This window comes from Palaemon carinicauda, chromosome 31, assembly GCF_036898095.1.
Source record: "Palaemon carinicauda isolate YSFRI2023 chromosome 31, ASM3689809v2, whole genome shotgun sequence".
Taxonomy (NCBI): Eukaryota; Metazoa; Arthropoda; class Malacostraca; order Decapoda; family Palaemonidae; genus Palaemon; species Palaemon carinicauda.
The window spans coordinates 29642061-29658522 of record NC_090755.1 but is presented as its reverse complement, the minus strand read 5'-3'; the positions used below and the strand labels follow the sequence as shown (position 1 = coordinate 29658522).

Sequence of the window (16462 nt, the reverse complement as noted above, 5' to 3'; positions counted from 1 at the left end):
GACTGTGAGTGCCACCTGAATTAGAGTTTTATGCCAATGAGCAACACCTTAGGGTCAAGTTTATTACTAGGGGGTGATACCTCGGTTCGAATTGCATTCCAGTTGGCCGCACCTCAGTTCCAGTTTTATGACAAGGGGTGAAAACTCGTACAAGTGGTTTGCCGACAGATGGGACCCAAGATTATGTTGCATCCCTGTTTTAATTGCATGCCAATTGGTAACTCACAGAGTTAAATTGCAATAGGTGACCCCTAGTTTGAGTAGTATAGCAATGGGTAACCCCCAGTTTGTGTGTTTGTGTAGTATAGCAATGGGTAACCCCCTGTTTGAGTAGTATAGCTATGGGTAACCCCCAGTTTGAGTAGTATAGCAATGGGTGACCCTCCCCCCCATTCAAGCAGTATGCTAAGGGGGGACCCTAAGTTCATTTTACCCCAATGGGTGACCTCAGTTTGAATTTTATGCCAATATTTGACCTGCCAATGTTTGAGTTTTGTGCCAATGGGTAACCCCATGTTTGAGTTTTATGTCAGCGTTTGTCCAGCCTGTTTAAGTTGTATGCCACTGTGTGACTCCCAGTTCTAGTTGTCTACCGATTGGTTACCCTAGTTCACGTTTTAGTTCAATTGGTGATCCCCAGTTTTAGTTCTTGACCAATGTGTAACGCCCTGTTAATTCTATGCCAATATGTAACTCCCAGTTCGAGTTATATGTCAATAGGTGACCCTTAATTCAAGTTTTATGCCAATGGGTGACCACTAGTTAGAGAAAGTTTTTAGGCCAATCGGTGGCCCTGTAAGTGAGTTTTAGGCCAATGAGTAACTGCCAGTTTGAGTTGTATGCCAATGGCTAATCCCAGTTCGAGTGTTATGCTAATTTGTTACCTCCAGTTCAAGTTTTAGGCCAATGAGTAACTGCCAGTTTGAGTTGTATGCCAATGGCTAATCCCAGTTCGAGTGTTATGCTAATTTGTTACCTCCAGTTCAAGTTGTATGCCAATAGGTGACCCCTAATTCAAGTTTTATGCCAATGGGTGACCACCAGGTCGAGAAAGTTTTTGGCCAATCAGTTAACCTCTGTGTGAGTTTTAGGCCAATGTGTAACTGCCAGTTTGAGTTGTATGCCAATTCGAATGTTATGCTAATTTGTTTCCTCTAGTTCTAGTTGTATCACAATGGTTATCCAACAAGTTAAAGTTGTATACTAATAGATGATCACTAGTTGAGTTGTATTTTATGGGTGACCACCCGTTTGAGTTTAAAGGAATGAGTAACCCCCAGTATTAGTTTTAGACCAATGGGTGAACCCAGTTTGATTGTTATGCTAAACTGTTACCTTTAGGTCGAGTTGTATGTCAATGGTTGTCCCCTAAGTTAGTTGTATACTAACGGATGACCACCAGATGAAATATTTATATGGGTGACCACCTGTTCGAGATTAGGGGAATTAGTAATCCTCCGTTTTACTTTTAGGCCAATGAGTGAACCCATTTTTAGTTTCATGCCAACGTGTGACTCTCAGGAAAAGTTTCAGACCAACAGTTGACCACCAGTTCGATTTTTTATGCCAATGAGTGACCCCAGTTTGAGTTGTATGCCAATGGATGACTCCCTGTTTAAGTTTTATGCTAATGTTAACCACCATTTCAAGTTGTATGTCAATGGGTAATCCAAATTTAAGTAGTATGCCAATGGATGACCCCCAGTTAAAGTGTTATGCTAATGGGTGACCCCCAGTTAAAGTGTTATGCTAATGGGTGACTCCCATGACCACAATCAAAATTGTATACGAATGAGTGACTCCCAGTTAACAATTTATGCCATTGGGTGACCCCATTTAAAATTTTGTGCTAATGGGTAACCCTAGTTAAAATGTTATGTTAATGGGTGACCGTAAGTTAAAATTTTATGCTAATGAGTGACCCCCAGTTAAAATTTTATGCAAACGGGTGATCTCACTTGAAATTTTATGCAAATGGGTGACCCCGGTTAAAATTTTATGCTAATGGGTAACCCCCAATTAAGTTTTTTAATAGGTGACCTCGGTTGAAATTTTATGCTAATGGGTGACCCCAGTTAAAATCTTATGCTAGTGGTGACTCCCCCTTCAAAATTTTATGCTAAAGGGTGACCTCCAGTTAATATATATATATATATATATATATATATATATATATATATATATATATATATGCTAATGTGTGACCCCAGTTAAAATTTTAGGCTAATGGGTGACCCCCAGTTAAAATTTAATGCTAATGGGTGACCCCCCTTTTGAATTTTTATGCTAATGGGGGACCTCTCCGTTGAAATTATATTCTAATGGGTAACCCCCAGTTAAAATTTTATGCTAATGGGTAACCCAGTTAAAATTTTATGCTAGTGGGCGACCTCCAGTTAAACTTTTATGTTTATGTGTGTCTCAATTCATATTTTATGCTATTGGGTGACCCCAGTTAAAATTTTATGCTAATTTGTGACCCCAGTTAATATTTTAGGCCAATAGGTGACCTCAAGTGAAAATTGTATGCTAATGAGTAACCCTTAGTTTGATTTTTAAGCTGATGGGTGACCCTTGTTTTAATTGTTTGCAAATGGGTGACCCATAGTTTGAATTTTATACCAAGAGGAGACACTTATTTTTAAGTCTTTTGCTGAAGGGTGACTCCTGGTTTGACGTTTTTGCCAATGGGTGACTCTTAGTCTGAATTTTATGTCAATGGTGGCCCCTAGTTTTAAAGTTGCATGCAACATTAACCCTAATTAAATTTGTATGTCGATGGATGACTCCCAATTAGATTTGTATGGCAATGGTAACCCCCGAATCAAGTTTTATGCCAGTGGGTGACTCCTGCTCTAGTTATATGCTAATGGATGATCCACAGTACTAATTGTAAGCCAATGAGTTGAATGACCCATAGTTAGTGTTCTGGAAGTGGGAAACCCCACCAATTTTTAAGTGAGTAAATTACAAATGAATGATTTTATCCTTAAAGTTAATATTAGTTTAGAATTCTTCAACTGGCACAATTGGCCACATTCGAAACTAAGGGAGTGAATGGTTTATTTTACTTTTTCCATGTTGGAGGGTTACTTTTCATCTGTACTTCACTTTGATCGAAAAGTTTCCAATTATTAAAACCATTTTACGATTGCAGTAATTATGTATTCGACTTGAATGAACCTAATCGAAGAAAACTTCGAAGTCTTAGGAGAGATAACGTTAACCAAGAATTTGGACGTTGAAACTTATAACTTAAATAAAGACTTAAAACAAGTCTCTTAAACTCTGGGAAAATTACTTGAGTGAGAAGAAAGATTTGAAAGGGAAAAGTTCTGTCGCATTTCAAGCAGGAAATCTGGGAATGCACAAGTGCCTCTCCAGGCGATAAAAACAATTTGGCCCAAGTTCAAAAGTGGTATAGTGAAGACAGTTTATTATTATTATTATTATTATTATTATTATTATTATTATTATTATTATTATTATTATTATCATATTATTATTATAATAATTATAATTGTAATATTATTATTATTATCATTATCATTATCATTATCATTATCATTATCATTATCATTATTATTATTATTAGCTAAGGTACAACCTTAGTTTGAAAAGCAAGATGCTATAAGCCCAAGGGCTCCAACAGGGAAAGATAGCCCAGTAAGGAAAGGAAATAAGGAAATAAATAAACGAAATATGCTCACAAAGTTTCATTGAAATTGCCTCTCTAGTTTTTGCGTAATGCTGTTCAAAAACAAAATATTAACATTGCCATTATTTTCAAAGTACTGCTGCGTACTTATACTTCGATGAATTTTATCCAAAATGTTACATATTCATCCTTAGGTCGTATTCGACATGACAACTAAGTTTGATCAAAATCGGTACAATAGTTTTTGTTTAAAGTTGCTCACAAACAAACAGACGGGTGAATGCATACCCTTCGCAAAATCTTCACCAAAATCTATTCACTCCTATCTGTTTGTTTGTTTGTGAGCAACGTTACACAAAAACTAATGTTCCCATTTTGACCAAATTTGGACGTCATATTGAGTATGACCTAAGGATTAATTTTAACATTTTGGATAAAGTTCATCAAAGTACAAGTACGCAGCAGTACTTTGAAAACAATGACAATATTAAATTTTTGTTTGTGAACAGCATTACGTAAAAACTACTGGGCCAGTTTCAATGAAACTTGATGAACATATGGGGTACGACCCAACGACAAATCCATTAGATTTTGAAAAAAAAATACACCTAAATACAAGTACGCAGTGGAGTTGAGAGCAAAATAAGACTTCTTGGCATAGAAAATGTATAAATGAATTTACCTTCTTTTTAAAAATACATACGGGTGTTCCGCCAAATTTAAATTTGTAGATTTAGTGGTCCATGAAGTTTGGAAGGTTAGAGACCGCTGGTCTAAAGCTCCTAAAGCCATGGTTAACGGTATGGGAAAAAGAATTTAACCTCTCCCTATGGTGAGCATTGAAATTACTAACAAAGACAAAAGAGGCCTTTCTATCATCTTCCTGTATCTTAGCCATAATGATAAGAAGACAATCGAAGATAGAATCATCCATGTCTGAATTCCGGCAGATCGATTACAAATATAAGTTTCATCATTATTGGCTTCTTAAAACCAGTTATAAGGAGCTCAGATGAGTGCCTCATATTAGAAGCCAAAGTTTCTGAGCTCAAAAGAATATCCTACTCTCTGGACGCAAATGTAAGGTCTTGAATAATTACATGAAGGTCACGAATATTGCAATACAGTAGACGACATTAACGAAATCTAGGACGTACTGGTCCCGGATTTCCCTCAATGATCAAGCATGATTATGAAAGTAACAATTTCATTTTATTCATTATAAATGTCACCATATATATTAATGTGCAGAGAAAATATGCCTGGAGGTAGCCTACAAGTAATTTTAATAGAAATCCAAGCATTTAATTAGACATACTGCAATCTAGTACCGTATCATGAATTTTCATGGTGGTAGCTTAGGTTTTGAAACTGGCGTTCTTATTGCATCGACAGAGTTCGAAAATGATAATAAATCGTAACTCTGAATTTTGGTGTGTGTGTGTGTGTGTGTTTGTGTGGGGGGTGTCTTCCTTCCTAGCTCCTGATTTCTTCGACATATGTTTATGCATTTCTTTTCGGTGCTTACTTCGAAGAAGAGTTACATTTCGTTTTTTGTTTCCTAATACAATTTTTGTTGAGCTCCCGATTTATTTATAGCCTATAATTCGATGTAATTCTTGCATTACGGTGTCTACATCAAGTACTTCTCACATACCATAAGTCATATGAGTGTTGATTATATAATAACTCTATCAAGCTCAAAGTCAACTCATGAGACCAGTAAACCTTGGACTTGTTTAAAGTTGCGAAAAGTTGCGAATAGTAACAGGAATCTGGAACAAGACATAATGAACAACGTAACTTCGTACGTCAGACAACGAATTCTCTAAACCCATCCCCCAATCTCAGGTAGCAACGAGCAAAGCCTCGTTACTTCTTCGATAATCATAAGGAAAAACCTATACAGAATTTCGCCCGCCTCTGACGTCACAAAATAAACTTCGATAGTGTGGTACGCAGCCTTATTAGTAACTTACCATATTTGATTTTTTGAGACAGTAAAGATTCCCCCTTTTCGAGTCTCTTTAATCGTTAGCCATTATATGACTAGTTTCAGTATTTTGCAGCCGCAATTTGCAAATTCTTTTGGATATAATTTCGAACGGCTGTTAATGAAACCCAAGGTAGGTAGTAGGTTGGCCAGGGTACGTGCCACTCATTGAAATACTACCACTGGAGAGTTATTGGGTCCTTTGACTGGCCAGACAGCAGTATATTGGATCATTCTCTCTGGTTACGGTTCATTTTACCGTTGGCTACACATACACCAAATAGTCTGGCCTATTCTTTCCACATTCTCCTTTTTATTCATACTCCTGACAAAACTGAGATTACCAAACAATTCTTCTTCGTTCAAGGGGTTAACTACTGCAATGTAATTGTTCAGTGGCTATTTTCCTCTTGGTATGGGTAGAAGAGACTTTAGTTAGCCATGGTAAGCATCTCTTCTAGGAGAAGGACACTTTAAAATCAAACCATGGTTCTCTAGTCTTGGGTAGTGCCATAGCCTATGTACCATGGTCTCCATTGTCTTATTTCTCTTCCTCTTGATTTTTTGAAGTTTTATAGTTTATATATGAAAGATTTATCCTAATGTTGTTACTGTTCTTAATATGTTATTTTAATTGTTCATTACTTCTCTTGTAATTTATTTCCTCTACTTACTGGGCTATTTTTCCCTGTTGGAGCCCTTGGGGTTACAGCATCCTTCTTTTCCAACTACGGCTGTAGCTTAGCTAATAATAATAATAGTAGTTTTGTTGTTGCATAATTCGAAGGACAATAAGGACAATAATTTCTCTCTCTCTCTCTCTCTCTCTCTCTCTCTCTCTCTCTCTCTCTCTCTCTCGGGTTCGTTGGAATTTAATCTTAGGTTGATGGTATTAAGTTCTATCTCTTTCAAAGGATGAAGTGCCTATACCCTTGTTGCCATGTTCCACTCTCCATATCATTCCCATCTTGCATAGTATTCCCTTTCTCACTCGTTCTTGATATTTATAATTCCCATTCCTTGCCATATCATTTTTTTGTAAAATAACAAAATTGAAAGAATGAGAGCAAAACAACATTGAATTGTTGGGTAACGTATGATCAACTCAGGTCATTTCGGTCTCTTAACTTCTGAATGGTTTATTTTGGAGTAACCGTGCGCACGTATGTATGTACGCGCGCGCGAGAGCATACTTGTTTGTATACCTATCATGCCCGAGTTGCCAGCGATGATTATAAACTCTGGAATGCCACCAGTAATATGCATTAATTTGTTATGTATATTATTAATTAAAGTGAAGTTCGGAGCATTCTGGTCTACTGAAACTGTGTACACAAATGTTTGGGTGATATGAACTCGAAATTGTCATTTTTATTTTCGGTTATGTTTGACGATGCTAAATTAATAAAGAAAAAAAAATTGAATTAAGGTATTTTAGTTTATACGTATATGTACAAATATGTTTTATAAATTGTCCAATTTTGTAAGATATCTGAGAATTAATTTTAGTAATACTATATCTAAAGGGAGAATTTAATCTTTATTTAAAAAAAAAAACGCAAATTTTAAGTTCTCTTTCTTTAGCAATAAATGTATCCAAGCCTTAAGTGGAATGATAATTAATTCCTTTAAAACGTTTTTATTTAAACAATTGTTGAATATGAATTCATGATTGAATCGGGAATTTTTTTTTCTAAAACAAAGTTTACTTTTTACTTTTACTATTGCTTAAAATTTTAATCATTTTCCCACTAAACACTTCGATGATAAACATACAATGTGAATTCCTTTATGCTAAACCTGGCGTCAGTCTCCCATCAAAAAGACGCTATACCGATCACATTCCGTTCTACCTGTTTAAACATAGTCGCCCTTTATATCCTCAGGTGTGCACGAGATTCGACCAACGACTACACGCAGCTGCTGTCAAAGGGGACGTCGAGGATGCCGTGAGAGTGCTCGACACAGGGAGGGTGCACGTCGACTGCGCCGATAGGGTGAGTCTCAAAGTCTTTGTGAATACTCTAAGAAGAATCCGTCGGATGTTCATGGGGTTCTGTTTGTTTTCTCCAGGTTTAGTTGTGTACCCTCCATGGTTTATCTCGTTTGGTTGTTTTTCACTATACTCTGAATATTGTGAAATGTAATGTTTACGCGTTTTATATATATATATATATAATATATATATATATATATATATATAAATATATATATATATATATATATATATATATATATATATATATAATCTCTAGGGATCCATTCTGTTATTCTTAATGTCTATTGGTTACCTATATTTTTTGTTATATGCCCTACTCGTGTCCACTTTTTCTTATATGTTTTTAGAATATCCTCTACTTCAGTTTGCTCTCATATCCATGTTGCTATTTTTCTGTCTATTTCCATCATCATTCTTTTCATAGCTCTTTTAGTTGTAACTACAAGTTTGTCCTGCGTAGTTCATAGTGGTAGGACCATCTGATTAAATCCATTTCTTTTTTGACAAAAGTAATATATATATATATATATATATATATATATATATATATATATATATATATATATATATATATATATATGTATATATATATGAGAGAAAGAGGGTAGAAAACGTATATAATACTGCCTCCATACCCTATTGTGCGTCACCTGAAAAATTTAAAAAATTGGAAAACGTGCAGAAATGCTCGAAAAAAGCACAAAACTTATCTTTTCAAAAGTAGTCATGACTTGGAAGAACAGGATATTCAAGGGAACCGAAAGAAACATTAAGGGCTCTCAGTAGAGTGTGTGTGTGTGTGGTGTGTGTGTTAAGATTACCTTGCCTTTCGTAAGACACGGGCTCTTGCGTTGGTTCAGTACAGAACATGGCTTCGCCACGCCAAGCGGTCTTAGTTTGCTCTTAACTCCACTGCGTTCTTGTACTTCGAGGTATTTTATCCAAAGTATAATGGATTTGTTCTTGGACCCAAACACACAAGTTTCGTTGAAATTGGTTCTGTAGTTTTTGCGTAATGAGGTTCACAAACAAAAAATAAACTAACAAAATATTTGCCATTTACTTATCATTGCGGATATTTTCGAAGTACTGCTGTGTACTTGTACACTGATGTAATTTATCCAAAATGTTACAGACCCAGCTTTAGATCATACCCAACATGACCAAGTTTGATCAGAATCAGTACACTATTTTTTTATATATAGTTACAAACAATTAAATAAACTAAAAAAACTGTCGGGGGTGAATACATACCTTTCGAAAAATCTTTGAATTTGTCGAAGGCAATTGGGGACAGTAATGATGTGCTTCTCATAATGTTTGGTTGGAAGAACATCTGTGTCCAGAAGCATTCTTTAGCTTTTTGTTCTTTAGGAAATTTTGGTGGCTGTTGTTTTTGTTGGATATGGTGGTAGATTTGGTTTAAAATCTAGCAGTCCGTAGAAAAATTATTGTCGTTCCCTCAAGAAGCTGTTGCGAATGCAGTATCACCGTCAGTTATAATTTAATTTAGAAAGCGAAATGTTTATATTTATTCTCGAATGTCAGAGACGAAAAGATTAAGGACAACTCTGTGGTGACCGTACCCAGCAAGAAAAGACAATCACAAAACGATTGGATATGTGAATTATAAAAGAACTGCTGATGGAGCAATAATTTATATTCTTGTTCCCATCTGTACATTCTCTCCCGTTTACGGAGGCTCATTCATTGCCACCCCTCTGCCCTGTTCCAATAATATATTTCATCATCCTTCCTGACCGCGGGACCCTCTCTTCTTTTACTCGGGTTTCTTTCATTCCATTGAATCGGGATTAGGCTACTTCTCTGCCTCCGTCTACCTGTGCATTCACCCTACGGCCTTCTTGGAGGAGGATTTGGTTTTGATATTGGGCTGGAATACACATGTCAACATACTTATGTGTATTGGTTTCTGTCATAGCCGTGTAGTTGTTTGCTTAGGTTTATACTACCAAATGCACAGACACACATACACACACACACACACACACACATATATATATATATATATATATATATATATATATATATATATATATATATATATATATATATATATATATATATATATATATATATATATATATATATATATATATATTTATATTATCACCAACGTCACCATCATCATTAACCATAATTAGTCCACTACGGGCCTCCGTTAATGGCTTTTCTGCTCTTGGTATCATCATCATTCCTACCCCTCCTCTTCCAACTCCATCTGTTCTTCCTGCGAAGATATATAAATAGTGCCTTGGTCTAAAATTTCTTTATCAATCACCTTACAACGAGTTTCAGTTAATGCCAGGATATCGAAACTATATTTCATAAATTCATTCTCCACTTTCTGTAACTTCCCAATCTAATTCATGGTTCTAACATTCCAATTTCTAATTTAAAATTTTTCTTTAGTAATTTTAAACTGGGAGATTCTTAAAAACCTCACTATCCTTGTGAGCCATGGATGGGGGTGTGATGGAGTCTATAGGTCTATATGCAGAGTCATCAGCAGCCATTACCTGGCACTCCTTGGTCCTAGCTTGGGTGGAGAGGAGGCTTGGCCGCTGATCGTATGTAATATGGTCAGTCTCTAGGGCATTGTCTTGCGTGATAAGGCAATGTCAGTCTCCCTTGCCTCTGCCATTCATGAGCGGCCTTTAAACCTTTAAACATGTACTTCCACTCGCTTCTGATTAAGGTCTTTCTTTGCAGTTTATACTCGGAAATTTTCTTAGTTCATCAACCCCTCGTCTTCTCTTCCTTCCACTGCTTCTTTTGCAATCTCTATGGACCCATTCTGTTACTCTTAATGCGCACCTATTATCTACCATTCTTATTATATCTCCTTCCCACGTCCATTTCTTTTTCTTAGTTGTTTGAATATCCTCTACTTTAGTTTGGTCTTGTATCCATGTTGATCTTTTTCTATCTCTTATTGTTATTCCCATCATTATTCTTTCCATAGCTCTTTGAGGTGTAACTAGCTTAGGTTCTAAGGCTTTAGAAAGGCTCCAATTTTCTGATGCATAAGTCAAGACTGGTAGGACCATCTGATTGAATACTTTTCTTTTTAAAGAAAGTGGCATTTTACATTTTATAATCTCATTTTGTTTACCAATAGCTCTCCATCCCATGCTTATCCTTCTTTTAATTTCGGTCTCATGACCTGTGAAAACACTTGCTGTCTAAGTACGTATATTCATTAATAATCTCTAGAGGTTCATCCATAACGTTTATTTATTACCTCTGCATTTTGATTGAAAATTTTTAGTTTTACTCATATTCATTTTCAGGCCTATATTTCTGCTTTCTCTATTAAAATCTTCTATCATTTTTTGCAATCCTTCTCATGATTCACTAAACACAGCTATGGCACATGCAAATCTGAAGTTGTTAAGGTATTCCTCATTAATGTTAATTCCTATATTTTCCAAATCTAAAATGTATATGTATATATATTATACAATATATATATATATATATATATATATATACATATATATATATATATATATATATATATATATATATATATATATATATATATATATTTGTATATCATTTATACATTATAATACATATATAACATTTTGTATATGTATATACATAAGTATCTATATATTATATTTACGTGTTTAGTTTCCCCATGTATATTTATTTACCTGTTAATTATCAAAATATCTTCTAATAATGTTATGTGTTTTACAATCATTCAGATAAATATATTGACGTTTATTATTCAAACGACGATTTTTATCCAAATATTTGAGTAAAACATTGTTTATTCAGAACAGTTGATAAAAATGTACATGTCCTGCTTTCGAAAATCAATAGAAAAAGCATGCTTAAATTTACCTAATACATGAACAATGTGCATTTGAATGGGTTCTGCCATTTTGTCAATGGCTTCTAATGCCGATCGTTATTGTGCGAGGTAACTGCCCATTCAATTACATAAATTAAAAGTTGAAAAAAGAATAATATGCTGAGAGGGCATTGTTCTTCCCCTGTCAGTGAAAGGGGAGCGTAGATGATTAATAGACCAGATCAGCATTATTATCTCTATATTATCAGAACGTAGTTTTTAAAACATTGCGTACCTTGGAAACGACAGCTATTGTACTCGTCGAAAGCGAACATTTTTCTATTGGCAAGCATTTGTTTGCAGAGCGAATGTATAAACTGCTGGCAACGACCGAAATAGATCAGAATATATTGCATCGTTTTAATTGATTAAGTTAGGTGTAAGGGTAAATGCAATGATGGTAGATATAGTTGCTTTGACTTCCCGCGTAGTGTGTGTGAGAGAGAGAGAGAGAGAGAGAGAGAGAGAGAGAGAGAGAGAGAGAGAGAGAGAGAGAGAGAGCGATTAGCTTCTTTTAAGTCATTATCTCCAGTGGTTTTGAGGTTAGGATGTTGACTGGAATCTTTAAAAAGGACAAACATACACGATGGACATACAGTGAGACACAGGAAGCTCTTGAAGTACACCCTGTCACACCCTTACCCACCACCTTTGCCTTCTCTCACTACACCATCTGTTTGGTTACTCGCAATGCAGTAAGGGTGTGACATATTGTAACTTCCTCAGAGCGAGTTGTGCCACTCCCTCGGATGCCGGGAATTCCTGTGTGCAACTGTACATCATTTTATATTAAAAAAAAGAAATAAGTTTCTCGGGAACTCACTAGATATAGTCATTTTTCTTTAACGGAGTATTTTAAACTATATATATATATATATATATATATATATATATATATATATATATATATATATATATATATACATACATATATACACACAAGTTCATAGCTGTAATTAATCATTTTCGCTCTCCGTCTCCAGCTTAGAACTTTTATATTTCTAAACCATTGTTTATCAAATTTAGCTTCTGACTATAATACTATGATGATGAATCAATATATGATATATTCGGTCTTTCATAGTGAATTTCTCTTCTGTCATATATTTAACGTCATCAAAGGCCTTTTGAATTAATTTAATGAGCTATATCTGTATCTTGATTAAATTAATTTTTGTGAAATTTCGTACGTTTAGGTGGGCTCTCTTCATTTACAGTAATTAACGTGTTACAAAAGGAGTTGGCTGAAAAAATATGAAATGTTATTTTGGATGGACTACCCTTAATGAGTATACTCCAAAAAAAAAATAATAATTTTTGACGAATGGAATGCATTCAGAGCGTGAGCCAATACCAAATAGAAAAATCTGAAAGTTGTTTCAAGAGTTGTAGTACATACAGACATATTGCGTGTAGTAGCTCTTATATGCAATCAAGTTGGCATTAATTGAATGTAGTAGCACTGGATTATATTTATTGGTTTGAAATACTGAACTACAAAATATTGAGGATAATTATAATAGCAATACAGCTGTTCCATATAATTAAATACTATTTCAAGTCAGGCGTGTGGAGATTTAAGGTTATACACAGCATCATTCTTTATTTTGAAAATAAGGTTATAATGATGATGCCAACACTTCCTTGTTATTAAAAACAGATCTTGGTACAATTTCATATTTAGTGATCTAGTTAATAATGACAATTTCATAGTGATTTGAATATTAACAGATCGTATTGACATTGACTAACACTTACCATCCATAGATAATAAGATTGGTTTAGTTAATTATGCTTATAATAGTAACGGTGAAAATGTATATCGTTATAATCTGACTTGGAATAACTATACTCAGCTTAGAGATTTTTCTCAGAGAGTTTATGCTTCAACTGAAAAGGGATACAATTTAACCATAAAGGAAACCCTATCTGGTACAACCCAGGAACATAAGTGGTGGACTACCCATAAATCTGCACTCTTTGGTGTAGATGCAACAATTCTTCCTTTACTTTAACCAGAATCGGTAGAACTTCAAAAGTTCAAACTTTCAGCAAATGTTTTTATGTTGAACAGGTTAACACAAGTCTTTTTATAGTTTATATATGAAATATCTGTTTTGTTGCTGTCGCTGTCTTTAAAATATTTTATTTTGAAGGTTTATTATTTGTCATATCGTTTATTTCCTTATTTTGTTTCCTCAATGGGCTGTTTTTCCCTGTTGGAGCCCTTGTGCTTATAGCATCTTGCTTTCCCAACGAGGGTTGTAGCTTAGCTAATAATAATAATAATAATAATAATAATAATAATAATAATAATAATAATAATAATATTTTAATATTTTAATAATTGTAAATATTATAATTATTTTGATTATGATTATAACTATAATTATAATTAAAATTATTTTAATAATTATAATTATAACAATGTAGAATGACAGTGGCTGCCGATGAGAATAGTTGAAGATGTTTGTCACGTGGAAGTTAACCAGAAAGCCACCAGCAATTATATATTTATATATATATTAATGTTCTTATTAATTAGAAAAATAATAATTTTACTAATAATCTAGGTCCCTAACTGTTCACTCCGCAAAACACGTTTGCAAAGATTAGCTTATACTATGAAATTGAACTATACCAATGCAACAAAAAACTACAATCTAGGTGAAAATATTAAGATTTACTTTTATCGCGTCCATCTTAAAACAAATTGGGAAAATGCCTTGTTATCAGTTTTGGAAACCTCTTGTATTATTTTAAACTCTTCTTTCAGCTTTGATTCCGTCACATTTTGCTAGGATTTTGAATGAAAAAGCATGTCATCTTCTTTGCACAATTCACAAACATCATCCACTTAATTCGTCTGAAATTTTCTTTTATGTTGATCATGTTTAACCTCGCTTTCATAAAAAGGGTCTTTGTATTCCTATCCATTTCTCTAATAAGTCTGTGAGCAATTCCCTTCTATAAATCACTCCTTTCTACTTTTTTTCAGTTATTTCCTCTATATTTTTCTGAAGAAGAAGAACAACAACAATGGTAGTAGTAGCACCTGATCCCTCTGCGCTCTACCCACGATGTCATTTATAGGCATTATTATTATTTGTTAATCTACAACCCCATTTGAAAAAGGAGGGTTCTACAAGCCCAAGGGGTCCAACGGAAAAATTAGCTCAGTGAGGAAAGGCAATAAGGAAAAAGAGTGAATATTGTGCCTGGGTGTACCCTTAAGCAAGAGAACTCTAACCTAAGACAGTGGATGACTATGGTATACAGAGGCTATGGCACTACCTAAGACTAGAGAACAATGGTTTAATTGCGGAGTTTCCTTCTCGTAGGAGAGCTACTTCTTTTGTAGTTTATATATTTCTTTATTTCTTTTCTCGCCGAGCTATTTTCTTAGTTGAACCCCTTTAACTTATAGCATCCTGCGTTTCCAACTAGGGTTAAACTTAGTAATAATAATAATAATAATAATAATAATAATAAAGTTTTCTACCCTTACCAAAAGGCAAGTAGTCACTGAACAATGAAAGTAGGCCTACAGTAGTTAACTCCCTGAGTGAAGAGGATTTTTTTGGTTATCTCAGTGTTGCCAGGTGCATGAAGAAACAGGAGAATGTGAAAAGAATAGACCAGACTATTAAGTGTCTGTGTAGGTAAAGGAAAAAGGAGCCGTAACCAGAGTATGGCCCATTGTAGTGCTATCTGGCCAGTCAAAGGCCCCAGTAAATCTCTAGTGGTAGTATGTCTAAGGGTGGCTATTGCCTTGGTTAACCTATTACCTATAGTATAGGTGTGCAAAGCCATGCTATTTGCTGAAAGTTCACCATTTATCAACTATCGACTACACAGACAGCATTGTCTTATTTTATTTATTGCTTACGCTTTTATAACTCATTCGTTTTTGTTTTGGTTGGTTTTCGAACTTCATTAGATCTATGTTTTTTTTTCCAGTGTAAGTCTTCTTTCGTATTAATTTTCCCAAGTACCAACTTCCGCCATTTTCGCTTACGAGCTACAACTTTTGAGTCATTCCCGTTTCTCTTCACTTCTATTTTTCGTTCTTTGTCATTTCTTCCCTCTTCTCCGTCAAGTTCGTACTTTTTACAGTTTTTAACATTATTTCCCCATTTAGTTCCATTATTTAATCTCTTATCTTTCATCATACGACGTTATTTGATGAAAAGAATCGCCTTATACTCTATTCTATTTCCTACATGTCATGTTCCTGCCAGGTATCAATCCTAAATACTGTGCAATTACAGCAAGTTCCAACATCTTTTTTTAATTAGCGTGCATCGTAATCCTTCTAGTTTAAATCGGTTATTCTTTTACAACTCCACAAGTTTAAATATTTACAAATATTTGTGGGCACTATACTATTCTTATTTATTTCTAATCACTCCTCCGAGGCCAGTTGGAAAAATAGCCCAGTAAGGAAAGGAAATAAATAACTATGAAAATTAATAAATATAGAATATAGAATGTCTTGAGATCAGGAACAACATTAAAATAGAGCTGTCATGTCTATATCTTCTCATTACTTGTTAAATATATATTTCCTCTTCAACTTCTCGTTAGCTTTTGGTAAAGCTATAGTCACCTTTTTCTGATTAACATTCGCTTGGTAAAGCTATAGTCACCTTTTTCTGATTAACATTCGCTAAGTATTTGTGCTCCTTGACTTCAGTTACTTTACTTAGCTGTTTTCCTGGTCTGGCCACACACCGAAAAGGCAAGGCACACTGCATGCAGAACCCATGTGGTCTGCGTGCCATATACATTCTTTTAGTATTGAAGGAATTATCTAGCGTAGTCAGTGTTAATTGTCAAATCCACAATATTAGAGCATTACTGTCTTTGTATATTTTAACTACTACTTACTTTTTAATTGCTAGCTCTTCTAGAAGGACACTCCAA

At 34.6% G+C, this 16462-nt stretch overlaps 1 protein-coding gene across 1 annotated transcript in view; it reads left to right on the top strand.

Annotated features, from left to right (window-relative positions):
• LOC137624375 (ankyrin repeat domain-containing protein 29-like) overlaps positions 1-16462 on the top strand; it is a 617540-nt gene that overhangs the window by 557529 nt on the left and 43549 nt on the right. The window contains exon 2 of the mRNA XM_068355089.1: positions 7538-7648. Coding sequence (XP_068211190.1) covers positions 7538-7648 — 111 coding nt within the window. The remainder of the gene's footprint in view (positions 1-7537; positions 7649-16462) is intronic.